At 40.5% G+C, this 25,353-nt stretch overlaps 1 protein-coding gene across 4 annotated transcripts in view; it reads left to right on the top strand.

Annotated features, from left to right (window-relative positions):
• FBN1 (fibrillin 1) overlaps positions 1–25,353 on the top strand; it is a 228,806-nt gene that overhangs the window by 153,820 nt on the left and 49,633 nt on the right. For 2 of the 4 annotated variants that reach the window (XM_036033263.1, XM_028505704.2), the window contains 14 exons: positions 741–866; positions 978–1,103; positions 2,297–2,419; positions 3,507–3,632; positions 5,590–5,715; positions 13,681–13,803; positions 13,954–14,076; positions 16,712–16,837; positions 18,542–18,664; positions 20,456–20,578; positions 21,115–21,279; positions 23,525–23,593; positions 23,690–23,815; positions 25,010–25,132. In XM_036033263.1, coding sequence (XP_035889156.1) covers positions 741–866; positions 978–1,103; positions 2,297–2,419; positions 3,507–3,632; positions 5,590–5,715; positions 13,681–13,803; positions 13,954–14,076; positions 16,712–16,837; positions 18,542–18,664; positions 20,456–20,578; positions 21,115–21,279; positions 23,525–23,593; positions 23,690–23,815; positions 25,010–25,132 — 1,728 coding nt within the window. The remainder of the gene's footprint in view (positions 1–740; positions 867–977; positions 1,104–2,296; positions 2,420–3,506; positions 3,633–5,589; positions 5,716–13,680; positions 13,804–13,953; positions 14,077–16,711; positions 16,838–18,541; positions 18,665–20,455; positions 20,579–21,114; positions 21,280–23,524; positions 23,594–23,689; positions 23,816–25,009; positions 25,133–25,353) is intronic. The other 2 variants (XM_036033266.1, XM_036033271.1) reach the window with 2 other exon arrangements.

Below are 25,353 nucleotides of genomic sequence, written 5' to 3'. Positions count from 1 at the left end.
CCTGTGTCCTAGCGTCTTCCTGCTCCCCCAGTGTTTTGGTCTCACCAGTGCATTGGGAGTCAGTCTGTGGCAGAGGGAGACTGACATGTGGAAGGGGTGAGGGAATTTTTGCTGTGGGGTGGTGGGGGGCCCTGGACACTGGTTATTGGTCCCTGAGGAGTGAGTGTGAAACCTAGAATAGATACCCCAGGGAAGAGAGAACAAGTTGAACATATGCTATACTTAGGGTTACAGTGTAGAGTCTCTGTCCAACATTTCTTGAGAAGGAGATTAATTAAGCTGGTTGCCTTAGATTAGGTTCTCCGAGAAAGAGATCATTTTGAGGGAATGCTCTTAGGAGGAACCTGTAACAAAGTGAGGAGGAGACAGGTTAGGGAAGGAGAAGAAGAGAAGCAGAGTTCAGCTGCATTTTGGCGTTGACTGGATTCCACAGGTGACTCAGGAGTGTGAACGGTATCAGAGTATTGTTCCACCCTGAGACAAGGAGGCCAAGATCTTGATTTCTACATCAGTTCAACCAATTATTGGCCATGGGTAGCCCTCTGCATGGGAGGGAAATATAATCTCTCATCTCTCAGGTATTTCTGAATGAAATGGACAGCAGTTTTTCAAGAAGGGCCCCTGGAAGTCATTAGCAGCCAGGACACCCCAAAACCGGGTGATGAATGCATTGGCCTGGTCGTGGGGACCTGGGCAGGACACGACCACTATCTTCACCACGGGCCATTTCCATTTTGCAGACATTGATGAGTGTCAGAGGAATCCCCTCCTATGCCGAGGAGGCGTTTGCCTAAACACCGAGGGAAGTTACCGCTGTGAATGTCCTCCTGGCCATCAGCTGTCCCCCAACATCTCTGCATGTATAGGTAAGGAAGAAGACTTTCAGACCACTTACTTGTGGTCAGTCATTTGACCCACATCTCTGCCAGAGTCAGAAGCTGATGGCTGGATGTTTGCCATTCTTATTTTCTGCACAGACATCAATGAGTGTGAATTGAGTGCGAACCTCTGTCCAAATGGCCGATGTGTGAATCTCATGGGGAAATACCAGTGTGCCTGCAACCCTGGCTATCATTCAACCCCCGACCGGCTGTTTTGTGTTGGTAAGTTCTATATCGAATGTTGGTTTATACTTTATTTTATTAGTCTCTTTCCAAAGCACGCAAGCCGTATTCTCTGAGCTCTGTTGCCATCACTAGTTACTTTTACTTAATCTTTCTTGTTCCCCTGTAAGCAAAATTCTTTTCATAGTGGCGCACAATCTTCGGATCTCACCTCCCTTGTGTGTTTAAAGAACAGTTAAATGAGAGGTGTGGAATATTTTAGCTTTAACAACTGTGATTTGACCCATGCTGCTTTAATGGTGAATGGTAGTGCATGGTTTCCTATGCACATGCATAGCTGGGCAGATCAGCCAGTGATTGCTAACTACCTGAAATAAATGAAGCATGGTGAGGTCCATGCAAAAGACAAAAAACATTGGGTGCAATCTCTGCCCTTAGGTGGTTTAGATCAGTTTAAATATTTCAAGGAATAATTATTGGAAGGAAGGCCATATCTTACATTGAAATAGAGGCTAGGTCTGGCATTCCCTAAAGATGGGGTTTTGTGGGACAAGCCTTGTGCTTTGTGGCTGGCCCTCTGTAGGTTTAGTCATGCTGGAAAGAGTGGCACAGAAAACGCTGTGGCTTTACTGTGCCCAAAGTCAAAGTGAAACTTTGTAGAAACCGCCAGTTTTGCCTGGTTTGGGGTGTACATCATGTGGAACTGCCAAGTCTCACATGGTTTCTACCCAGAGTCATAAATCAGCTCAGATTCTTCTGAAACATGGCCCAGGACAACTCAGAACTCCAACTCAGGTTCTTGAAAAGGTTTAGAACTTCAGCCAATTAAGCTGAATGTCAAGTTTATAACTGAATCTGTGACCCGGAGAATCTCACCTATGTGGCCATTGTCATGTATGTTCTCACAGCACCCTTGCATTTCTGCCATGGTGCATGTGGTGCACTGTGTATTGTGTAATGAATTGTTCCTCTAACTCTCCAGCTGTAGTCGACCATTATGAAGGCAGGTCTTGTGTCTATCTCATTCACCATTAGATTCACATCTCTAGCACATAGTAGGTGTGTAGTTCATATTTTTGAAGGAGTCAAACTATGTAGTGCCTTCCAGTTGCTCCAGGATGCTCTTGGTTTGTTTGTTTGTTTTTGCTTTACTTGATCCATACCTAGAAACTATAAACACATGCCATTATCATAAACACAGAGAAATGTAATATTATTTTTATTTTTCTTAGACATTGACGAATGCAGCATAATGAACGGTGGTTGTGAGACCTTCTGTACAAACTCTGAAGGTAGCTATGAATGTAGCTGTCAGCCAGGATTTGCACTAATGCCCGACCAGAGGTCATGTACTGGTAAGCATGTTTTAGCCTCTTGTGAAATCTATCAGTAACAGGTCCCTGTGTGGAGTGGTTCAGGGCCTGGGCTTTGGAGTCAGGTAGTTCTGAGTCCAAATCTTTGGGTTTTTTTTACATATTTTAGTGGTGGGTTCTTAAGAGAGTTCTCTTTTATAAAATGGGGTTTAGATCCCTGTGTGGAAGAGTTTGTGTAGCACTCAGTCTAGTACTTGGTACACGCTCAATAAGTGGAGTGTAAAAATAGTTTCTCCATGGACTGGAGCTTTGAAGACGCTGCTCTCTTGGCTCACTTCAGTGCTCCTCAGGGTGCGCTGCCTGGAGCTGCAGCACCAGCCTCACCTGAGAATGAGTCAGAGAGGAAAAACCTTGGGCCTCCCATAGCCCTACTGAACCAGAAACTCCTGGGGGCTGAACACAGGAATTTGTTCTCACAAGCCCTTGAAGTGATTTGGATGTGGCCTCAAATGTGAGAAATGCTGGTCTGATTTACACTTCCTGTTGAATCATTCTGGGGTAGAGAGCCATGTAGGCAGGTAGGGATGAAAAATGAATTAGGTAATCTAGGTATTGATTTTGGCTTGGGTTAAGAAGAGAACTTAACTTAAAAGAATCTCTCTTAAAAGCCCTAGGTGTAAATTAGACTGTAAAAACTGAATGTTGAAAATAAATATTTTTACTAAAAATGCATCTAAGTAGATATGCTTATTAACCAATTTTCACTTCAAAATATCAATAAAACAGGAGATGATAGATCTTAGGCATCTAAATTTGATGAGAAATATAAGATTCATAATCATTTTTAAATGATAAATTCACAGCACAGATAAAATTGCTAATTAAATGATGGACTTTTAAGTGGATATGGCTCTTGACCTTGAACAGTAGGTTGTGAATTTTGAAAATGGTCCTCTCCCTTTTCATCTGAGATAAGCTGATGGGATATTTTATGTAAAGCTTTATTTGGATTTGAGAACTAATGATCTTATGTCAGTAGACCATGTTCATTTGACTTGGGTCAGTTAACTTTATCATCACTGAATTAACAGAACCAATATCAAGCTGTTGTTGGTTTCATTCTCTGCAGACATTGATGAGTGTGAAGATAACCCCAATATCTGTGATGGTGGTCAGTGTACCAACATACCTGGAGAGTACAGGTGCTTGTGTTATGATGGATTCATGGCATCTGAAGACATGAAGACTTGTGTAGGTAAGCAAAGAAAACACAATTTTCCATTTTCTCTGGTTATTCACAAGTACTGTTAAATTATATAAAGATTACTTTGGATAGCTGATAGGTTCTATGTGAACAGTAAGGATACTTAGGAATACAATGCTAATGTTCCAAAACTAGCATTTCAAAGAGCCACTTTTTTGTGATCATGGTACAATGCCCTCATCAAATATGTTATGTGGACTGATCTACCATTGGTCAACTCTAGATAGAGTTTGTTTTGCCCATACGTTATTTATGTCTACTTTGTCTTCCTCCTGCTGTAACTAGAGTTTAGGCTTTTGTTTAAAGGTAAACAAAACTTATTTCTGACAGAAGGCAATAAATTCTAGAACTGATTGTATTTGTTTTAGAGTTTCTATTGCTATGTATTCAAATTTGCTGAACTTTTCTTCTGCAGTATCTAATCTGCCTTTAATCCTGTTGTCTCAGATGTTATAATTTTCATCTGTAAGAGTTCGATTTAGGTCTTTTTTTTATACTTTGGTGTCTCAAGTTAGTATACCCAGTCATTCCTCTAGCTTTTTGAACATACAGAACGCAGTTGTAATAGCTATTTTAATGGCTTGCTCTACTAATTCTGTCATCTGTGTCAGTTCTGAGTCATTTCAGTAAATTGACTTTCCTCTTCATTATGGGTCATATTTTCCTGCTTGATGGAATGCCTGGTAATTTTTGATTGGATGCCAGACAATATAAATTTTGAGTTACTAGGTGCTAGATATTTTTGGATTCCTAGAAATATTCTTGAACTTTATTTTGTGACCCAGCTATTTGGAAACAGATTGATCCTTTCAAAGTCTTGCTTTTATGCTTTAAGCAGCAGTTAGTCTTGGGCTAATTTTGCTCCATTACTGAGGCAAGACCCTTCTGGACACATTACTCAAACACCTGTGAATTATGGGATTTTCCAAACTGCCTGGTGGGAATAGGCACAGTTCCAGGCCTTCTGTGAAGTCTGATGATTGTTGCCTTGAATTCTTGTGGATGGTTCTTCCCCAGTTTTGAGTAACTTCCTTATGCACATCCACTAATCATTACTCATCTGAACAGTTGTCTGGGACCTTTTGCAGATCTCTGTAGCTTTTTCTCTGTGCACCTCCCATCTATCCTTTGCTCTGTCCTGTGACCTCCAGTGACCTGGGCCTTTCAGGACTTTCAGCTTTATCTGCTCAACCCAGGATGCACAAACCCTGGTTTCACCTGCCATCCCTTTCCCATGTCATGGCCTTAAAGCTCTCCCTACATAGTCATCTGAGGCTTTGTACAACTCATCCAGTTTGTTTTCTTTCTCTCAGGATCACCATCTTTTTTGCCTATATTGTCCTTTTGTTGTTGCTTCAGGTGGGAAGGTAGATTCTATGCCTATTACTCTATCTTGGCCTGAAGCAAGAATTTAAAATGGAAAATATTTAAACTGTATCACATATATATATTAGGAAAACCCTTACTGAATATTTTTGAAGTCCCAGAAATTCAAGTGAATGTCATAATTTTTTTTTTGATTTGGGAAAGATGTGAAGTTTGTAACTACCTACACTTGAGAATAGTAATGTATCTGTCCTTTCCTTTAAAATATGGAAACTAAATTGTTGGCATTGTGCAAATTGAATTAAAAGTTTCATCTTGCAACATAATCTGCTGTTTTGAAAAGTTTTCTAGACTTCACATAAACAGGCCCTATACTTACCTGGAGTCAGTCAGTTTGATTACTTGACCTCCTGCTTAGGGTCCAGATAAGATGCCAGTGCGCATGGGTAGCCTGCAGTGTAGAAAGCACATGTGAATTGAGCTCCACAAATGATACATTTTTTTTGAGTGAAAGTATTTTACCTTTTCTGATTTGTTTAGCACAGTTGTGTTATCTCGGGGGAAAAGTACTCACTGACAGAAACAAATGGTTATTCGTGTTAATGATATCTCTGTTTTACAGATGTTAATGAATGTGACCTGAATCCAAATATCTGTCTAAGTGGATCCTGTGAAAACACCAAAGGCTCATTTATCTGCCACTGTGATATGGGATATTCAGGCAAAAAGGGAAAAACTGGCTGTACAGGTACAATTTTAAAAATTGGACAATAAGACATTAAATGATTAAGAGACTGTGACCACAGTTATAGATTAATACAAGTTTTAGGAGCTGTTAACATTTTAATGACATTATAGAGCATTTTGTACAACATTTTTCATTAACTTAGCTGGCACTTTTTTGAAATTTGTGATACTTTAGATTAGATGTACACTGAGAATGTGTTTTCTTTACCTATGAAACAAGGCATATTGGATAAATTACCACCATAACTAACACTATCACGTTTGTATGAGGTTAACGTCACATTTTATCAAAGTGGCTAACATGCTATTTACCAAACATTCATAGCCCTTTATAGTCACGTGCCACATACTGATGTTTAGGTCGACAGACCACACATCCAACAGAGGTCCCATAAGATTATAATGGAGCTGAAAAGTTCCTGTCCCTTAGTAATGTTTTCACTGTGGTAACATTGTAGCTCATCGTGTTTGTAGTGACACTGGTGTGAACAAATACCGCACTACCAATTATATAAAAGTATAGCATACACAATTCCCGTAGCAGGCTGTACCATCCAGGTCTGGGTAGTGCACTCTGATGTTCGCACAATGATGAAATCGTCTGACTGTGCATTTCTCAGAAGGCGCCCCGTCATTACGGGGCCCGGGACTGTATGAGAACAGGCCCTTCCCGAGAACCTCCATCACCAACACTCTACTTAAGGCCTTTTTAAAGAAGCAAATCCTGTTGTACGATTCATATGTTTCATTAATTCTCATCAGTCTCCTAGTTCCTTCAATTAGTAGACTTCTGAGGTGTTAAATTGCATTAGCCCAAAGAAGTCTTTATTCCTGAGATTTAACAAATCTTATTTAGTGGTAACTAAGCCCTTCGTAATTTTGCTTGTCTAATGCCAATAGCACTAATAATACCAGTAAGAAAATCTTTTCACATTATTTCTAGATTATCTGTTAAATGTCAACTAAAAGAAGTCATTCTGTGTGAGTGATATTGTTTTTAAATGTTTAGTTGGTATTTTCAAACTTGGGGCCATGCTGTTAAGTATGTGGAATAATAAATAAAGTTTTACTCTAATTACATATAGTAATATAATAGATTGTGGCATATAACATAATTTAAAACATAATAGAGACCGTGGTGAGCTTGAATTAGGTAACTGCATAATTTCTACACAAATAACAGACTTTAATTCCAAAAGCCAATTTGGAAAGCCTCCATGACTTAAAATGAACAATAAAATATTTGCAGATTGGCAACGTGGTAAGTGTGCAGATCCTTTTCTAAATTATATCAGCATTTTTCAAGAAAACCCCCAAGTATACAATCATTTTAAACCGTGTAATAATACCAAGTTTCAAAGTCACATATATACAGAATACCACCAATACTATAACTGTGGGTTCCAAAATGTCAGATTCTAGTCCAATTATAAAAATAGGCATGAAGCTGGAATGCTTTCATCCTCACTGCACTGCCCGTCATGTGAAGCATGGCGAAGGGTCCATCCACTCTAACGGCACAGTGCTTAAAGTCTCACCTCCTCCTGTGGTCTCCGGGATACAAACAGTGCTCGGCTCACTATATCTATGTTCAAACTTTATTTTTAGCTTGCAGCCTAAATATAGAACTTGGAATAAAGGGCAGTGGTCTGGCAGGAATGAAGGGAAAGGTAGGACAGTTCCATATTGCATTTTATTTAATAGAGGCTAATACCACTGGCATTTGGCTCAGTTAAACTCACTAAATTCACCCCAGAGAACGGTGATGTTTAAGAAGGGAGAAGTTAACCTAATGGGATGGTCTTCAGCTATAAGAAAAGGAGATCTCTATAATTTTATGCTCCAAATTCCAGCTAACAGAGGTATGTGCAGAGGCCAATTATTTTAGGCCTTTTACCGTGAAGAAAGCTTAAATTTTCATGCAACATTAATTTCACATTAGGTAAATGAGATATAATGTATATAATGCCCCTGGCACAGTGCTTGGCATTCAGTAGCTTCGTCAATAAATAGTAGCTACCGTTGTTATTATAAAATGAGACACAGACACCATGTCTAGAAGCCATTTAATTGAAGACATAACTTCTAGTCGAGCAAAATTTTATACTACTATTTACTGACACACTCTTGAACTCGGTTTAAAGGAAGAAACTCAGGCTCTGGATATTAAAAGGTTGCTTTAGAGGCTGGTTTTGATTGAGTTTGCACAGACACTGAGACTGAGGTGAGGAGAGCCATGTCCTCCATGCTGGATGAGATGACACCACTTTTACTTTAAGAACAGCAACCTTTCAGTGAATGATGTGACCAGAAATATAGGTCTCAAGTCCAAGAAATACTCTATCTTTCCCAGGGGCCAGCATCCCCCTGCTTTTAGATACTAGTCTAAAATGATTTTTAACTGCGTAAAACCCAGGTAGCATTGCAGGGAGAAGACCGGTCTCACGGCCCCTTGGACATCACAGCAGCATGGCATGTGGTGTCCTCACGCAAAGCAGTGGAACTCTGGATTTTATTCCTAGTTCTTCCACTGGTTCATGAGCTGGAAGAAATCACCAGGGTGCTCTGCAGTCACACAGTGTTCCGCTGGGGTAAGAACCCTGCAGTGAAGTGTGGAAGTTGAGGATGCATTAGGGAGCAAAGGAACAGAGGTCCTCTGTAAATACTGTTATTAACAACCAAGGGCATCACACTTGATTGAAAATGACTTCCACAAACAGGAATTGGCAGCCTGTCTGGTATACTTAAAAACAAGTTTTGAAAAATCTGAGCCAAAACATTTTTTAATCCCATGTAACTAGGGCTCTTTTAGCCTGCTTTTAGTTTAAAATTAGTGTCACTCACAACTTAGAATACCAGCAGGTTACCTTGGTGATAGCCATATTAAAGACAAGTTTTTATAATGGCAACTAATACAAACACAGATACTATCTTGCCTAATGGGATAAGCAAGTCACACAATCAATAACAGTGAAGAACAGATCTGGAACTATGTTTTGAGGACAGAAAAAGAAATATCCTACACATATTTCTATGCATGTATAATATATGTAATATACCTACATATTATGTAGGTATATGTATTGTACATATACATAAAAGTAGGTAGTAATATACCTACTTTTTAAAAATAAGTAGCCTGTAAAGGAATTATAAAAATATTCATGCTATTTCATAGGGAGGAACTTTGCTTCATAAGAACCAAAAAAATGTCCTCTGCATTCCATTACAACTTTGTCTAAATATTTCAGCTCCCTTGTCATTGCTGATTGTTTCCATTTTAACAAATAAACATGTTTTTCCCCCAATCACTTTAGCACTGTTCAGAATCCACCCACTGACTTACATTCCCAGCCTACACAGATGTTAAGGGCTTTTTTTTTCTCCTTCGGCTTTGTCCAAATCTTGGATTGAGGGGAATGTTCAATTTAATGGAGGGAGAAAGTACATTTGTTTGAAATCTAGAACACAGCTCTGTCCTTGGCTTAAGGGAGCGAGCTGGGCCACAGTTTTTCTGCGGCCCACATGCAAGGCTTCTGCTGCTCACTCCCCCTTACTGCAGTCAGACGGCCAACTGGGAGAAGAACTTGGTTGCTGCTAGGTGCCATTCTCGGTGGGCCCTGGCTTTCACAAGCTGATTTGTAAGACCCTCCCACCCACTATGTGCTAACTCAGTCAGTAAGGTATACCATTAAAATCAGAGTTGCTCTCAGTTAAGATAGGAGGATTTCTTGGTAGTTCCATTTCTCAAACTGTGTGCTTCTTTTCACCTGAGAAGCGTTGCCATAGTCCATGAGAAAGAATGAGAGACTTCAAAACCACCTGCACTCAATGAGGATTTGCACCTATTTCCTTCCAACTTCTTATCACTGCTAATTGTCCTCCCCTGGCTCTCAGCCTGTGAAAACTCTTTGGGTGTTCAGTTAAATGGTTTTGGCTCAAATGTGAATCTAAATTAAGAAATCCAAGCAGCCTTCCTGTTTGGCCTCTCCACTCACTCCAATGTCCTCTTCCCCAATGCCTAGTCAAGGAGCTCTGCTGGGTTTTAGTCCATGTAACTGATGCCAAGGTGGTGGGAATAGAGGTGTTCGTGTGGGTTATATAGCCGTTCCCTGTATGACTGTTGGAGGAAGCCAGAGCTGCTCAGAGCACAACTCTCATTCGTGTGTCAGTGGAACTCACCCAGAGCTGTGCCTGGGGTCTGCTCAGACCACACCCTTCCCCTTCAACAGAGCCGTGCACATAGGGCCTTTGAGTCTACGAGGGAGCTTGGTGGGTTTACGGAGGTTGCAGTATCAGTCCTAAATTTGAATTTCTTTGCTTTTCTTGGCCTGTGCTTATTCTTAATCTTAAAAAGGAATTTTCTGTCTGGAGCAAACTTGTGGAGGAAAGAGAACATTTGTACAGAAAGAGATGTTCTTGGCAAGCGTGTGCTGTGTTTCCTTCACATTATTGAAGACTACAGTGTTTGAATACAGCATTTTTGTTTGCTTGTTTCCTTATGGCTCAGGTTCCCCGTCTTTTGTTTTCATAATGAAGTGCAGTCATACACACACACGCAGAAACTTTTTATTCAGATATGCCTTTACACTTTATGACCACATCTTTCTAATTCACTTGTCACGTACTGAGCATGTAAGGCATTGAGATAATGGCTTATACAAGGATTCACCAAGTGGGGAATTAAATATTGGCTCCTGAGCTGCTCCTTCCTAGTGTCCTAAAGCCCATGATATGGGGCCTCTTGCAAATGTAATTTCTTCTCCCCTTGAAAAAGTGTGGTGAAACTGCATGTATTTTCTTGAATTAAAAATTCACATTAGCATATAATTAGTGATGGAAAAGGAGGGAAACTCTCCTTTTAAAAGAACTTGTAGTTTCCTTAATTGCAATACTACATATGGAAGGTAGAGAAGACCTGTATAAAAATCAGGTAACTTTGGTCATTAGAAAACTGGGAAGAGAAAGATTACAAAATCACTAGGTTGAAAGGCTAGGATAATCTCTGAAAATCATGCTCAGTAGAAAGATTAGTGAATACTTCTATGAGTCTGTTAAGCTCACCAAGATTTTGAAAACTCCATAAAGCAGGACTTAAAGTCCTGATGTATCTAAACAAATCAGCCCCATTAGGCAGCTGTGGCCTGAGGGAAAGAGTATTATGCAATGGACAGGGAAAGTGAGTTCGTTACTGGTGGCCCTGGCTCTGCCCCTCGCTGACTCCCAGGCTCTCGAAAGTCCCCATGCCTTTGGGAACCTCTGTATCCTCCTCTGAGAAAGTGAGGATTGGGAAAGTAGAATTCAAAATTCTTTCCACTCAGAAAATTCCTTGATTTTGTAACTTTTGGAGGCTTCAATACTTAGACAGTTGAAGCTCATTATTTCTACGTAAGTCAGAGATCATGACAAATCAAGGGGAGAAATTAAAATGACTGCAAAAGTGCTGGTTTGCATCAGTGCCTCTGAGGGGAGCTATTCTCTGAGGAAGAGACAAGTGTTGATGGCCCTGCTTGGGAGCCCATTAGGTTAGGCTTACTTTCTGGAATTCCCGTGCCTACTTACCACTATTATACCTGGACCAGCCTGCCTCCTCATTTCCTTGGAATGTGCCATGCTCAATTATTCAGTTGGTTAAACCTCCCAGTCACAAGTCTAAAGCTGCCTGGTATGTGCTTCCCTTGACCTGCCTTTAATAACTCATTAGGTTCAGGTGGCTGCCAAGGTTGCATTAAAATTTACCCATACAATACATTATAATTGTAAGAACACTCTTTCCGGCATGTTTTCACTTTGTGATTATTAGTGATATTGCAAAATGTTTTTGTAGGAAAATGTTATAATTTTATTTTGTGTTCTAAAAGTTTTGAAGAAGCCAAAGATCCTGGGACCATTTCTGAGCTTCAGATAAATTATTTGGCAAACAGCAGGTTTCCAAACACTTTCAAATTATTTAATTGGGCTTCTTAAATAAACAAAAGGGTAAACATAAGTTACTTGCCCAGTTTCTTTTTCATGCCACTATTCAAGCAATCACTGAAAACTCTTGCAACATTTTGTAGGCCAAAATTATCCTTCTTCACCCAAGTTTTGTGTTAGACATTGGTTTCCCTATAAGGTCATAATATCCATAACTATGAGTTCTTGTTCTTAGTTTTAAAAAGTTTATTATGAGGTTAAATACCAGGCTTTTATTAATAACAGGTTAATTTTAGGAAATAAGATTATATCCATAACTAATATCCATAACTATTACTAAAATAATATCCATAACTATGAGTTCTTGTTCTTAGTTTTAAAAAGTTTATTATGAGGTTAAATACCAGGCTTTTATTAATAACACGTTAATTTTAGAAAATAAGATTATGATACCAATTCCAATTCTGATCACTAAGTACGTGTTTTGTAATTCAACTAAATTCTGACACTCTCTTCTGGTAGTTAAGGACTCAGTCCCACAAGACTGTCCTTGTTTCAAATGCCAATCCCAAGTCTAGGTTTGTTACCTGTGCTTCTAACATATTGGTCCTAACTCCTATAAATCAGAGGTTTCCACAACTGCTTCCTTGGGTTTGATTAGTTTTTGAGAGCAGCTCACTGAACTCAGAGGACCACTGCACTCAGTATATTACCAGTTTACTATAAAAGGATATAATTCAGGAACAGCCAGATAGAAGAGATGCACAGGGCAAGAAATGGGGAAAGGATGTGGAACTCTGTCCCAGAGAGCACATTCTTGCTGAATCTTCACTGAATCTTCATGTGTTCACAAACCCAGAAGCACTCTGAATCCTGTTCTTTTGGAATTTTCTGGATGCTTCCTTACAGAGGTATAAGTGATCAAATCATTGGCTTTCTATTGATTCAGCCTTCAACCCTTCTTCCCATAACTTGCCCTAAGGGCAGGGAGTGGGACTGCAAGTTTTAACCTCTAGTTGCATGAGTGGTTCTCCTTACAAATAGCCCTCTGCTTAGGTGAGGTCCAAAAGCCATCTCATTCACATAATGAAAGATACCTTCCCGGCTCTCATCACTTAGGAAATTCCAAGGTTTCAGGGCTCTGTGCCAGAAATGGAGGCAATGACCATATATATATATATATATCTTACTATAAGTAACAATTTTGCAGAAAACAAACATATTTCACTTCATACTTTACATCTTTATTATAACACTTCTATATTATACAATCTATCTTGGCTAAATTTGGAAATGAAATTGCAGAGAATGGAGAATTTTCAAGAATGTGGTCTTTTAGCAGTGTGACCCTAACCTGGTACTCCTTTTACAGATAAATATCCAATGGATTGATTAAATTTCATGTGAACTGTGCAAGAAGGCTTGGGTCTCCAACATGCTAGGACTCTAAGAAGCTAGAGAAAAGAAGGTTCTCACACTGCCTTAAGGACAATTCTCTGCAAATGCTTAAATTAGCAATACCTACAGTAAAACTTTCATAAGAAATAGAGCATAATTAAATAATACAGTGTTTTATATTTAAGAATAAAATATATTTAATATATATAGAATATGAGCAAAAAAGTTTTCTTATATGCCAACAACATTGTATTCCTTTGTCTGTATGGTTGACTTAATAAAAATATTGGCTATAAAAACATGTGACCATGCGTTAATACCTTAGACCACTAGGCAACTCACTTTTTAAGATCATCCACTGGAAAAAGGTTCCTTTTGTTTTGCAATGACTAGACACTTGCACAAAATAATGGAAAATAATTAGTTAATAATAGCAAGTAGCATCACACTGTTGTTTCTTTATAAATTAAAATTTGAAGCTATTCTGTATATGTCGAGTATACATGTGGCTGCTAACCCAATCTGTATTACACTATGGGAAGTGTGAAAGTGAGTCCACTTTTGATGGTACTAAGTTGCTATTGTATGTTCTTTAGAAGACCACAATGGCATCTGTGCCGAACCTTTTTTAAACTGCTGCTTATCTTTTCAGACATCAATGAATGTGAGATTGGAGCACACAACTGCGACAGACATGCTGTGTGCACCAACACGGCAGGGAGCTTCAAATGCAGCTGCAGCCCCGGGTGGATTGGAGATGGCATTAAGTGCACAGGTGCGTTGGGAATAACAGACTGTGCTTCTCAGGAACGGCAGAGATTATGAATATGAAAATATGAATTCTGTAAAGAAAAATTTAATTTGTGTATGACTGATACAAAATGACACACTTTCTGTTCACAACGATGTGATCTGTTCCCTGAAGATCTGGACGAATGCTCCAATGGAACCCACATGTGCAGCCAACATGCCGACTGCAAGAACACCATGGGCTCCTACCGCTGCCTCTGCAAGGAAGGGTACACTGGTGATGGCTTCACATGCACAGGTGGGTTTGGGTGGGAACAGCTGTGTAAACAGCAGTCGGAGAAGCAAGCTGTGCCCTGTCTTTCAGACCCTCAATTCTTTCTGAGGGCTGGGTCAGTTACGGACAACGTTAACATAAAAGATTAGTTATTGGAAACCAGATCCTTGTGGAATGGAAATTGGGAACTAGGTCAATTAGGGAAACCACAGAAGTCAATTAATTATATATGTATATAGTTAATAGTGCTCTATATATCTCACTGTATGTCATGATGCCATTAATTTAAAACAAGTCACACACTGCCTTTTATAATCAATCCTTAGCTTTATGTTTTTGTACCTATTTCTCACTGTTGACTTGTTGTCCATCCCACACTTGGGAGTGAGGTTGCTGTAGGAAGCTGTGAAAAGAAAAGGGATTAGATATTCTGGGTCATGATGACAGTATTTCTTTTTCTCCCACTGGCCATCATCATTTGTCATCCCACATTGGCATAAGCAAGAATTTTGTACCCGCTTTGCTGGGAATTCATTCACTTCCAGGTTTACAATATGTCAGTGACTTTTTTTTAGTTATAATTAATAGTCATGGAATTAACACGAATGAATTGCTACCTATATTTGAATATATATGATTAGAAATATGATTGTGTAAATAGAGGTAGACAAAAGTTGGTTAATAATATTAAATAATTTAAAATAATAAATAAATAATACAAGAATAAATTACTTCATGTACTCACAACTGTAAACCTACTTTTGCCCACCCCTATATGATACATTCACTTACGTGAACATGTATGCACAGAGAATTCTTTTTATGTAAGGACTTTCATGTTAAATAAGATACTGACATCCATCCCTCATTGGCCATTAGGTAGCATAGCTGCTCACATAACTAGGAGCATTCATTTATCCGGAGTGTGTTTTGCTCACAAGAAGTCTTTTTTTTTTTTTTTTTTACTGGGAATCTTTTTTTTTTTTTAATATTTTATTTATTTATTTTTAGAGAGGGAAGGGAGGGAGATAGAGAGAGAGAGAGAGAAACATCAATGTGCGGTTGCTGGGAGCTATGGCCTGCAACCCAGGAATGTATCCTTGCTGGGAATTGAACCTGGGACACTTTGGTTCCCAGCCCGCGCTCAATCCACAGAGCTACGCCAGCCAGGCACAAGAAGTCTTTTAAACATAAGAGGCTAAGGCCCAGTAAATGATTTACCTGGATATTTTTTTTAACTCCAGGTAAAGTGTTGTGAGTGTTATCATATTTGAAATTGTTTTTTGCCTAACCTGGTGAAGTTTTATCATCGTAAACCTCCCAGCACTTTTCAGAAAATATTGAGTGTGTCATGTATTAGGCCCATATGGTTCTTCTGTTTGATATTTAATGCCCATGATTATTAACAAAACTCGGTAAGATTAAGCAGACAGGAATTTTTGGAGTCCTCTATAGTTGTTGTTCTAGTTCTTTTCCTGCCCATTAGAGCAGAGACTGAACTTTGAGAAATCGGCACAAACCACGGTGTGTTATTTCCTGACATGGATGTGTCCTCATGTGGATGAGTCTGCTTGAAAAAGCCTTAGTTTGATGGTCTGTTTAAGTTATTCATTTTACATCATTAGTGATAATTTAGCATCTGAATACTGTGTTCATTGGATATTCAATATTAGCATTACAGAAAGAAAAAAATGTCTTGGAAGCTCTTTATCTGTCCTTCAATTCTAAATGATAGCTTTGCTGGATAGAGTAATCTACTTAGTAGGTCCTTGTTTTTCATCACTTTGAATATTTCTGGCCAATTCCTTCTAGCCTGAAAAGTTTCTTTTGAGAAATCAGCTGACAGTCTTATGGGAGCTCCCTTGTATGTAACTAAAAGCTTTTCTCTTACTGCTTTTTAGATTCTCTCTGTGTATTTAACCTTTGTCATTTTAATTATGATGTGTCCTAATGTGTTCCTTTTTGGGTTCCTCTGATAAAGAGCTCCCCAGACAAGAAAAATCTAAAAGAGTTCATCACCACCAAACAAGTATTATGTGAAATGTTAAAGGGTCTTCTTTAAGAAGATCAAAATATGAACAATAAAATGGAAATAAATATGTTTCTATCAACAACTGAATTAAAAAAGCAAAATAAATGAACAAGCAGAACAGAAACAGAATCATAGATACAGAGAATATTTTGATGGTTGCCAGATGGGAGGGGGGCCTGGGGGATGGGTGAAAATGGTAAAGGGATTAAGAAGTACAAATTGGTAGTTACAGAATAGTCATGGGGATCCAAAGTACAGCATAGGGAATATAGTAGCCAAAGAATTTATGTGCAGGACCCATGGACATAGACCATGGTATGGAGGTTGCCTAAGGGAGTAAGGGGGCTGGGTGGAGGGGAGCAAGGGCAGAAAATTGGGACAACTGTAATAGCATAAACAACAAAATATAAGTTAAAGTTAAAAAATAAAGTCAAAAAAGCATCTAATTTTTATTTTTAAACTGAAAAGAGAGAGAGAGAGAAAGAAATGAGGTTGAAGATGTCAAGGAGAAAGTATGACCAAACACCACAACACTCAGGAAGCTGACAATTGTAAAAATTGTTGCATCTGTGGAATGGGAAACCCCCTAACTGAGAAAGAGTAACTTGTATTTCTTTCTGGCTGTAGACCTCGACGAGTGCTCGGAGAATCTGAATCTGTGTGGCAACGGCCAGTGCCTAAACGCCCCCGGAGGGTACCGCTGTGAATGTGACATGGGCTTTGTGCCCAGTGTTGACGGGAAAGCCTGTGAAGGTAACTGCATGCCTGATGACATTAGGTCGTTTAAACAGTCCTGATTTTATCTTTTAACCGAGGTGTGTTTTGGCTGCAACCTCATCAACTCAGTTTGTGGAGGGATTAGGTTTCCAGTGAGATCATTCATTTCTCTTTGTGCAGAGACAATCTTCTCTGGCCATAAACTGTGCATCCGGCCTTGGCTAGATGGTGTGCAAGAACACACCTGTTGGTCATAAACAAGAGAAGGTCGCCAAGTGTGGTCAACTCTTTTCTCCATTGCTGGGGGAAAGAACTCTTAAGTGCTGGTCCCCTGCTGATGTCCTGTCGAAGGCCTGTCTTTAGATATGGAAACACAGCTTTGAGTCTCTGCTCTGGTTTGGTCTCTAGAAACCAAGGCTTTAGATTAACAGAGCAGATAGTCTTTCCCACATGTAGAATGATGTCCTGGGTACTTATGTCTCACATGGTCTGCAAATATGTTTTGCAAATCGGTCCAATAGGAAGCCTTTTGGGATAATGCCAAATGTCATGACATCTCCCAGCTCAGGACTCTGTCTTTCTGATAAGTGTTGGTCAGACAGGAAGAGTCCTGGGAGCCCATTGGCCAAGGACGTGCCCCACTAGGAGACGTGCCTCTCCTATATCCTAATGCGCCTCTCATTATCCCTCATTGAAAGGAATTAATGGCTACAATGAACTAAAACAAATTGCAGTAGAAATAAATGATAACAATTGACAGTAGAAATGTAAACAAGACCCTGATTAATGTCCTAACTAATAGTTGCTACTTGTTAATAAGACATTAACTTAAAATCAGTCCTTAGCTATGACATCTATACTGATTCCCTCATATAGTTCTATAAATACTTTTCTTTGTTATGGAATCATTGGGTGTTCTTTATACAGCTTATATTAAATATGCAAAGTTTGATATAAAATTCCTGAGTCAAGAAACCAGATTATGCTCTTGATCCTGAGCCTAATGCCTTGTTTACTTTTGTTCCCCCGAACATCCAAGGAAAACAGGTACTGTGCCACTTCTGGGAACATAAATAGTTGCATTGAAAGTTTTGCTTCTCTGAATGCTACAAGGGAAGGTTCTGTTTGTTTGTTCTTAATATAAATCATCGCTGGCAGAGTGGTCATGGCTATTTAAAGCCAGTCTGAAGGCCGAAAATGCGCCCACGTGTCAATTACACAAGCAGAATGCTAATGTGGGGCGGGGCCAGAGGCCTGGAAGAAGCATCTGCAGTTTCTAGATTTCCATCCACAGTAGCAAACAGACACCACAGTACCAGGGACACAGGGGTTATAACATTGATTGTAAATGTTGCCAGAAAGCCTTGTGGTTCTTCAAATATTAACCCACAACAAAAATAGTGAATGTATAGGCTAAAAAAATAATTTAAGCTAATGTGGTCTTTTTGGCCCTTACGAAAGTGATTTGGACCTGTGTGAGACACCATAAATGAGATACATATATGTAAAATGCTTAGCCCACTACTTGATATGTAATAGGGGCCGAGAGAAAGTATGCTGTCACCTAAGAGACTTCCCTATATGTAGCGAACTGTCTAAAAGTCTATAGGGGAAGTGCCTAGATTGACATCTAGTAGTTGTCATTTTCCTGATAACATTAATTGTCTAATTACATTATTCAGTGTCTTTAACAAAAAAAAATAAATTTAATGTCTCCCTTTTTTTTTATCCTTTTTCAAGATATTGATGAGTGTTCCCTTCCAAACATCTGTGTTTTTGGAACTTGCCACAACCTTCCCGGCCTCTTCCGCTGTGAGTGTGAGATAGGTTACGAACTGGACAGAAGTGGCGGGAACTGCACAGGTAAGGTATCCGTTTGCATCAAAATGTGCTCCCAGGGGCCCCAGGGGACTTGGTTGTTGGGGGCCTGCTGGATTCCACAAGGATATTCATAGAGTCACAATCAAAAGGCCAGGGTGAAACATTAGGTATCACAGAATAAAATCTCTGAGACCTGGAACTGATTAGATGTGAGGATGCAGAGGAAAGAGTTGAAGGCAGCTGAAGGAGCAGAGTTTGTAACCTTAGAATCAAGCTGTGGCTACAGAGGAATGTTCCAGGGATGCTGCAGTTATGAGGCTTCCCAGCCATTGCTTTCCTCCTTGGGGACATTTTCAGAGGGTTTCCTTTGGGGATCATGGGTTTTCTCCTTGTAGCCCTCCATAACAGTACTCACTGCTTCCCACCCTGCCCTGCCAGTGGTCACTAGAGAATGTGGTACATAGAACTCAGCTGCCCATTTCTGGGATGTCAGTCATACTCTCATAAAGAAAGGGACTCTCCAGGAACATGTGAAAAATGTTAGAAAAGCTATAGGCATACCCATGGACTCTCTTCACTTTGGACTGGGTGAGGACTTTGAAAGCCATATGCCATTGTCCATGCTAGTCCACACTTCCATTCAAGGATACTGAGGAAACAAGTTCCATTCTGTATGGGCTTTTCAGGATGTCAGGAAGAAAGTCATTTTCCTGATGGCTTCCAGGTTGTTTCCTGATGGCTTTCAGGTTGTTTCCAGCAACCTGAACAAGCCACGAATCAGTGGCTCTCCAGATTATGACCATAAACTGCATATATAACCTTGGCATATCCCCCAAACTTCTCTGCACTAAGCACTTATTCTTCTCTTGACTTGTCTAAAGAATATCATGATGCCAGGCTGGGCCTCTAGCATCCCACAGAAGGTTGCCTCTCCATGTACCATACCCTCTCCTTACTGCCCCAAATTGCCATCAGCATAAATCCATCTAATCTCATTTCTGTGATTCTGCCCTGTCCCTCCCAATTCACATGAGATTGGAGCAAAGTAATTTTCTGTAATTGAACCTATAGGTTCCTGGTCCAAGGGGCTGGTCCCAAGGGAAAGGTATCACCCTCGTTCTTCAGTCTCTCCCCTCTGAGTCAGTTTACCTGTTCTTGAGTATTTTGTGAGTGTTCAACACAAACCAAAAGACTATATACAGAGTCAGAATTTGCCAAAACACGTGTCATAAATATCCGGAATTCTGTACATATATTTGTACTAGAAACTGACAGGGAAGTACTCAACCTTGCCTCAGTGGCAGGAGAGAGGCTCATAGCAGGCTTGGGGAGACATGTGAAGCCTCAAGCACATGCCCGTGCTCACCCTTGGCTGCTCTTGGGCAAGCACACCCAGTGGGGGAGCAGCAGCAGCCACCTGCTCCCGAGGGTTCCCTGAGACATCTTGCTCTAATTTGAAGAAATAACAAGCCACACATATTAAATATATTTTCTTAAAACCTGTGTCTGAAGTTTCGGTTGGCTGAGGTCACAGTAGTGTTTTGCTTTCAGTTACCTCGACTGGAATATTTCTCCTCGTTCCAAAGTCATATTTTCTCCTGATGACAAATCTGAATGCTAATGTGTTCCAGGGGGACCAGACCAAAGGCTGTGACATACTTCCTTCCTGAGGGGTTTTATTGCAGAAGTGGAAGACTGTATTTCTAGGTGTTATAACAAGTGACTCTTAAAAATTCTCATTGGGAGCCCTGGATTTTGGTGCTACTGTGTTATGGTGGTACCTTCCCCACATTGGCTCAGGTGACAGCTCTGCCCCTTGCTATTTGGTTTTAGATGTTAATGAATGTCTGGACCCGACCACGTGTATCAGTGGGAACTGTGTCAACACACCAGGCAGCTATACCTGTGACTGTCCACCTGATTTTGAGCTGAATCCAACTCGAGTTGGCTGTGTTGGTAAGATCTTAAACACTTTCCAGGGAAGCATACTGTTTGTTATTTTTTAAAATGTTTTATTTATTTATTTTTAGATAAGAGAAGGGAGGGAGAAAGAGAGAGGCACACATCAATGTGTAGTTGCCTCTACTGTGCCCCCTACTGGGGACCTGGCCCGAAACCCAGGCATCTGCCCTGACTGGGAATCCAACCATTGACCCTTTGATTCGTAAGCTGGCACTCAATCCACTGAGCCACAGCAGCCAGGTGGTTGTTATTTTTAAAGCATTACATATTCATCCTCAAATTTTAATAAATTAATAATATGAACATATAAACATTTCCTCAATCTGGTTTATACTTCTGGGTTCCTTTTCTGTAGGTAAATTCCCAGTATATTTGTTTGGGTACTTTTTAGTTTCTCAGTAAAAGTCAATTTTGGTTTTTGAACAGTTTCTGAAAGAGTTTCTGAAAGAGTTTCTGAAATAGGTTTACATTTTCAATCATCACATAGAAAGAATCTGCCTGACACTTTTTTGTTTGTATATGGTAAATAGATACCCGCTCTGGAAATTGCTATCTGGATGTTCGACCTCGAGGAGACAATGGAGATACAGCGTGTACCAACGAAATTGGAGTTGGTGTTTCCAAGGCTTCCTGCTGCTGTTCTCTGGGCAAAGCCTGGGGTACTCCTTGTGAGCTCTGCCCTGCTGTGAACACATGTAAGTGGACATCCTCTTATTTGTTATTATTATTCCAGCTCAGGTCAGGCCAATTCTCTTGCTAGATCACAGGATAGAAACCACAGAGCAGGAGGAGTTGCCACTGGTCTCTGTCCTTCAATCAGGGAAGGGAGATCAATCCTCTCTGTCTTGTTGAGGGATTCTGCTCTCTCTCTCTCTCTCTCTCTCTTTTTAAGATTTTATTTATTTATTTTTAGAGAGAGAAGGGAGGGAAATAGAGAGAGAGAGAGAAACACCAATGTGCGGTTGCTGGGGGTCATGGCCTGCAACCCAGGCATGTACCCTGACTGGGAGTCAAACCTGCGACACTTTGGTTCGAAGCCCGCGCTCAATCCACTGAGCTACACCAGCCAGGGCTGGATTCTGCTCTCAATCTGGTGATCAGAAAGTGTCACCAGAGCAGGCCCCATCACTTCCATCTGAGTGAAAAGTGGGTTGCATTATGTTGAAGAATACCTTCCAGGCCAGGTCACTTTCATTGCTTACTTTTCAGGAGCACATTGATTGATCTCTCCTTTCTCATCTATTGGCTAGTTTCAGAATCTCTAGGACAGACTTAAGTGTCCCTGTAAACAAATATGAGATAGAAGATGATTCCATCCTTATGGTATGACTTTAAAGAAAACTCTAGATGTGATTTTAAGGACATAAACAACATCTTCTAAAAATTAAAAGGCTTCCAGTTTTTCTCAGTAGGCCCCTATTATGATTCAGAGTCAGATGTGTCTTCCTTGGCAAAGATCAGTGATTGCTACTTATGTGGTATATTGGGATAGACACTGATTCTTCCTTGCTGAAGGGTCATCTATTCACTTTTTCTGAAAGTATTTTCTGAGTGCCTAGAGTGTGTACTTTGGGTGCGCAAAGATGAATTACACTAGATCCTGCCCTCTGAGAGTATACAGTCCAGTAAAATATGGCCCAAACATATAATAAGTCAGTGTAGGCCTCAATAAGGGAGAAAAGAAGGGCAAACTCAGTGCCCTGAGTGGCAGGAGCAGCACACCTGGTTCCAAATAGGACTCCATCATATGCCACTCACGTTCGTTGGGCAAGTTACTTGGCAAGCCTGAGTTTCCTCATTCATAAAATGCCTCATAGGATTAAATGAAATGACCTAAGCAAAGCACTCCACACAGCGATGAATGCTTAGCAGACCTCTTCTTTCCTCTCTTCAGAAAGAAAAGTCAGTCCTGATTGGCAGAGGGTGGTGATGACTGTGCATATTTTAATCGGGCCTTAGAGGAGGGTCGTGATGTGAAAGTGGGGACTTAAAAGGAGGGGGAGAGAAAAAGCAAAAGAGGACGGTAGTTAATTTCATTGATGATGGAGAGGAGCAAACCAGTATGTTTCAGCGGGGGGAGTCAGCTTTATTGACTAATAATGATTAGCAAATAGAGGTCCAGCCTACCCCAAACTGGATATGAGTTAAAACTGGAATATATACAAATATAAATTCATGCATATATGTACATAGAACTTCAGAAATCCAAGAGGGGTATTATCAGATTTGGGAAGACCACGATGACGATGAAAGGATTGATTCTAGTAGATACTCACCAGCGTGACACAGCAGGTCTTGGTCATTCTCGTCCACGTCTTCCTGTGTGTATTGCTCTGCCGAAATAAAAGTTTTTGAATGAAATGCTTGGATGACAGAATGAATGGGGGAATCCAGGGACACTGTAAAAACTTGGTTTTGGAAAACAAGGGCATCAGCATTACTGTCAGTGAAACAGCAGAGATCTCTAGTTTAAGGGGAGAAGTAGGGTGGGAACCAAGAAAAAGTGGCTTTTCCTAAGGCTGTGTTTGGAAAGGATTTTGGAAGCAGGCTGGTTAACATTACTAAGGGAAGCTGTAATTCCCAGGATGTAAGACTGAACAAAACCTAAAAGTGGAGGAGGACTCTGTTAGAAAATAAAGTCTTTAAGAAGGAATAATGATGGAGATAAGGGAATAAAGCAGTTCTTGAGAATATGGGGCCAGAGGAGCAGGTGGAGGTCTCAGAGCCCGGGGACAGCAGCCTTACGTTGGCAGGTGCAGTGGAGGTCTTTGAGAATGACAAGTATACATGGAGGTATTCACTTGCTTTGGATGGGTGGGGGTGACTGCCAAAGATTCCTTAAAATGGATATTTTCAGTTGAATATTTCTCTTGAGGATACCATTGCTAGAAATTTTATATGCAAAAGAACTCACTTTGATTGGTTGGTTTGTTTTTATAGCTGAGTACAAAATTCTTTGTCCTGGAGGAGAAGGTTTTCGACCCAACCCTATCACTGTTATCTTGGAAGGTAATTCTGTTTCCTTTATCATAAGGTGCATGCATTTTGAACTGCCTTGGGTTTATTTATAGTGCTGAAGAAACACTGTTGTTTTCACTCTGCTAGATATCGACGAGTGCCAGGAGCTTCCTGGGCTGTGCCAGGGCGGGAAGTGTATCAACACCTTTGGTAGTTTCCAGTGCCGCTGTCCAACGGGCTACTTCCTGAATGAAGACACCCGAGTGTGTGATGGTAAATGGTCCTTATAGGATGACGAGTTCTTTCCAATGCTGAGAACTGACCTCAAAAGCCAGGAAAACTGAAATTTAGCAATAGAACACAATGGTTGAAATATGAACATAGGTAAACAGGACATGTGGCAGCTTGCACTAGAATTTCTGACATAATGTCATTGTCCTAATGCCAGTACTCTCTAAGTCTGCCTCTTTGCCTGAGAAAAGTATAGTTTTATTATGTTGGGTCACAGTCCCATTTATGCCCACAAAGAGTTCTCTGTGCTCTTCAGAAAAGCCATGTAGAGTAGCACAGGTTTCATTTCAGTGACTTCTCTATTCTGGCCAGTTCTGGGCTCTCCTTCTTCCTGTCCTTCACCACTTATCATTGGTAGTAATGCATTTAAATGAGCTTCTTCTAAAGGTGGCCCCTTTGGTTTCCTGATGTGTTGACTCCTGTGCATCTGTGTTACTGGAAGATGGAGAATATTGACCACTTTAACTTTCTGAGGGCTTGGATTGTAGACCAAGCTGAGAGAGATGGTTTTCACTTACACAGAGGAGTCACATGACTAGTTAGGGAAGATACTTCTTGCATCCTAGAGGGAAAATAGTACTCTGGTTCTCCAAAAGGCTTATTATGTGACTCAGTGACAGCCTTGTTAAGTATCAATTGAGCATCACAGTGTGTATGGTGCAGCTCTAAGACCCACGGAGCTCACAAAAACTAGAATCAACCCCTGTGTTTGAAAATAGGCAAGGGGTGTGAAAGACCTAGTCCATGCTCCCTGGCCAGTGCAGATCCGTGAATCCAGCCATCGATGGCTTCAGGACACATCACATCGGCCTGCAGATCTTATGAGCATGTGCAGTACCACATACATACTTGTCTCTCTGAAGGACACTTGAAAGTTATATTTTCTCCACATGTCCATCTCTGTAAGCCTCTGGGGATGTTATGGACTCAGTTATTAGGAACTCATACCAGAAAGCAAAGCTTCTACGTTTAAAACCTCCTTTTCTAAAAATGCACATACATATCAGCACAGATAAAGGACACACATGAACTAAACATCTGTTTCTCTTATCCGGATTTCAAAGCGCCCTGTGGATTTTCTCCTTTATTGTCATTATTCATAGTGACACTGAGTGCCAGGCCATTCCAAAGAGTGAAGTTTCCATATTCACATGCCACTTTCACTTTGGATTATAGATGTGAATGAATGTGAAACTCCCGGAATCTGTGGTCCAGGGACATGTTACAACACTGTTGGCAACTACACCTGTATTTGCCCTCCAGACTACATGCAAGTGAATGGGGGAAATAACTGCATGGGTAAGTCCGAGCTTCTCTTCATACTGCATGGTTGGTCCTCATCTTCAAAGAGGGAACGAGTGGACAAGCCCAGCACTCAGTCCTCAGTGCTATGTGATCATCAGGCCCAGTGCTGCCGCCTTGCCACTGTCTTTGTGAGGGCCCCTCCCCTGAAACTGTGAGCTTGGCCTTTTCTCACCACCTCGTGTGGGTGGTTGGGAGTTTTCTTTAAAATGTAATGT

The sequence above is a fragment of the Phyllostomus discolor genome, chromosome 1, assembly GCF_004126475.2.
Source record: "Phyllostomus discolor isolate MPI-MPIP mPhyDis1 chromosome 1, mPhyDis1.pri.v3, whole genome shotgun sequence".
In the NCBI taxonomy this organism is placed as follows: Eukaryota; Metazoa; Chordata; class Mammalia; order Chiroptera; family Phyllostomidae; genus Phyllostomus; species Phyllostomus discolor.
This window is presented reverse-complemented; position numbering and strand designations above follow the sequence as displayed.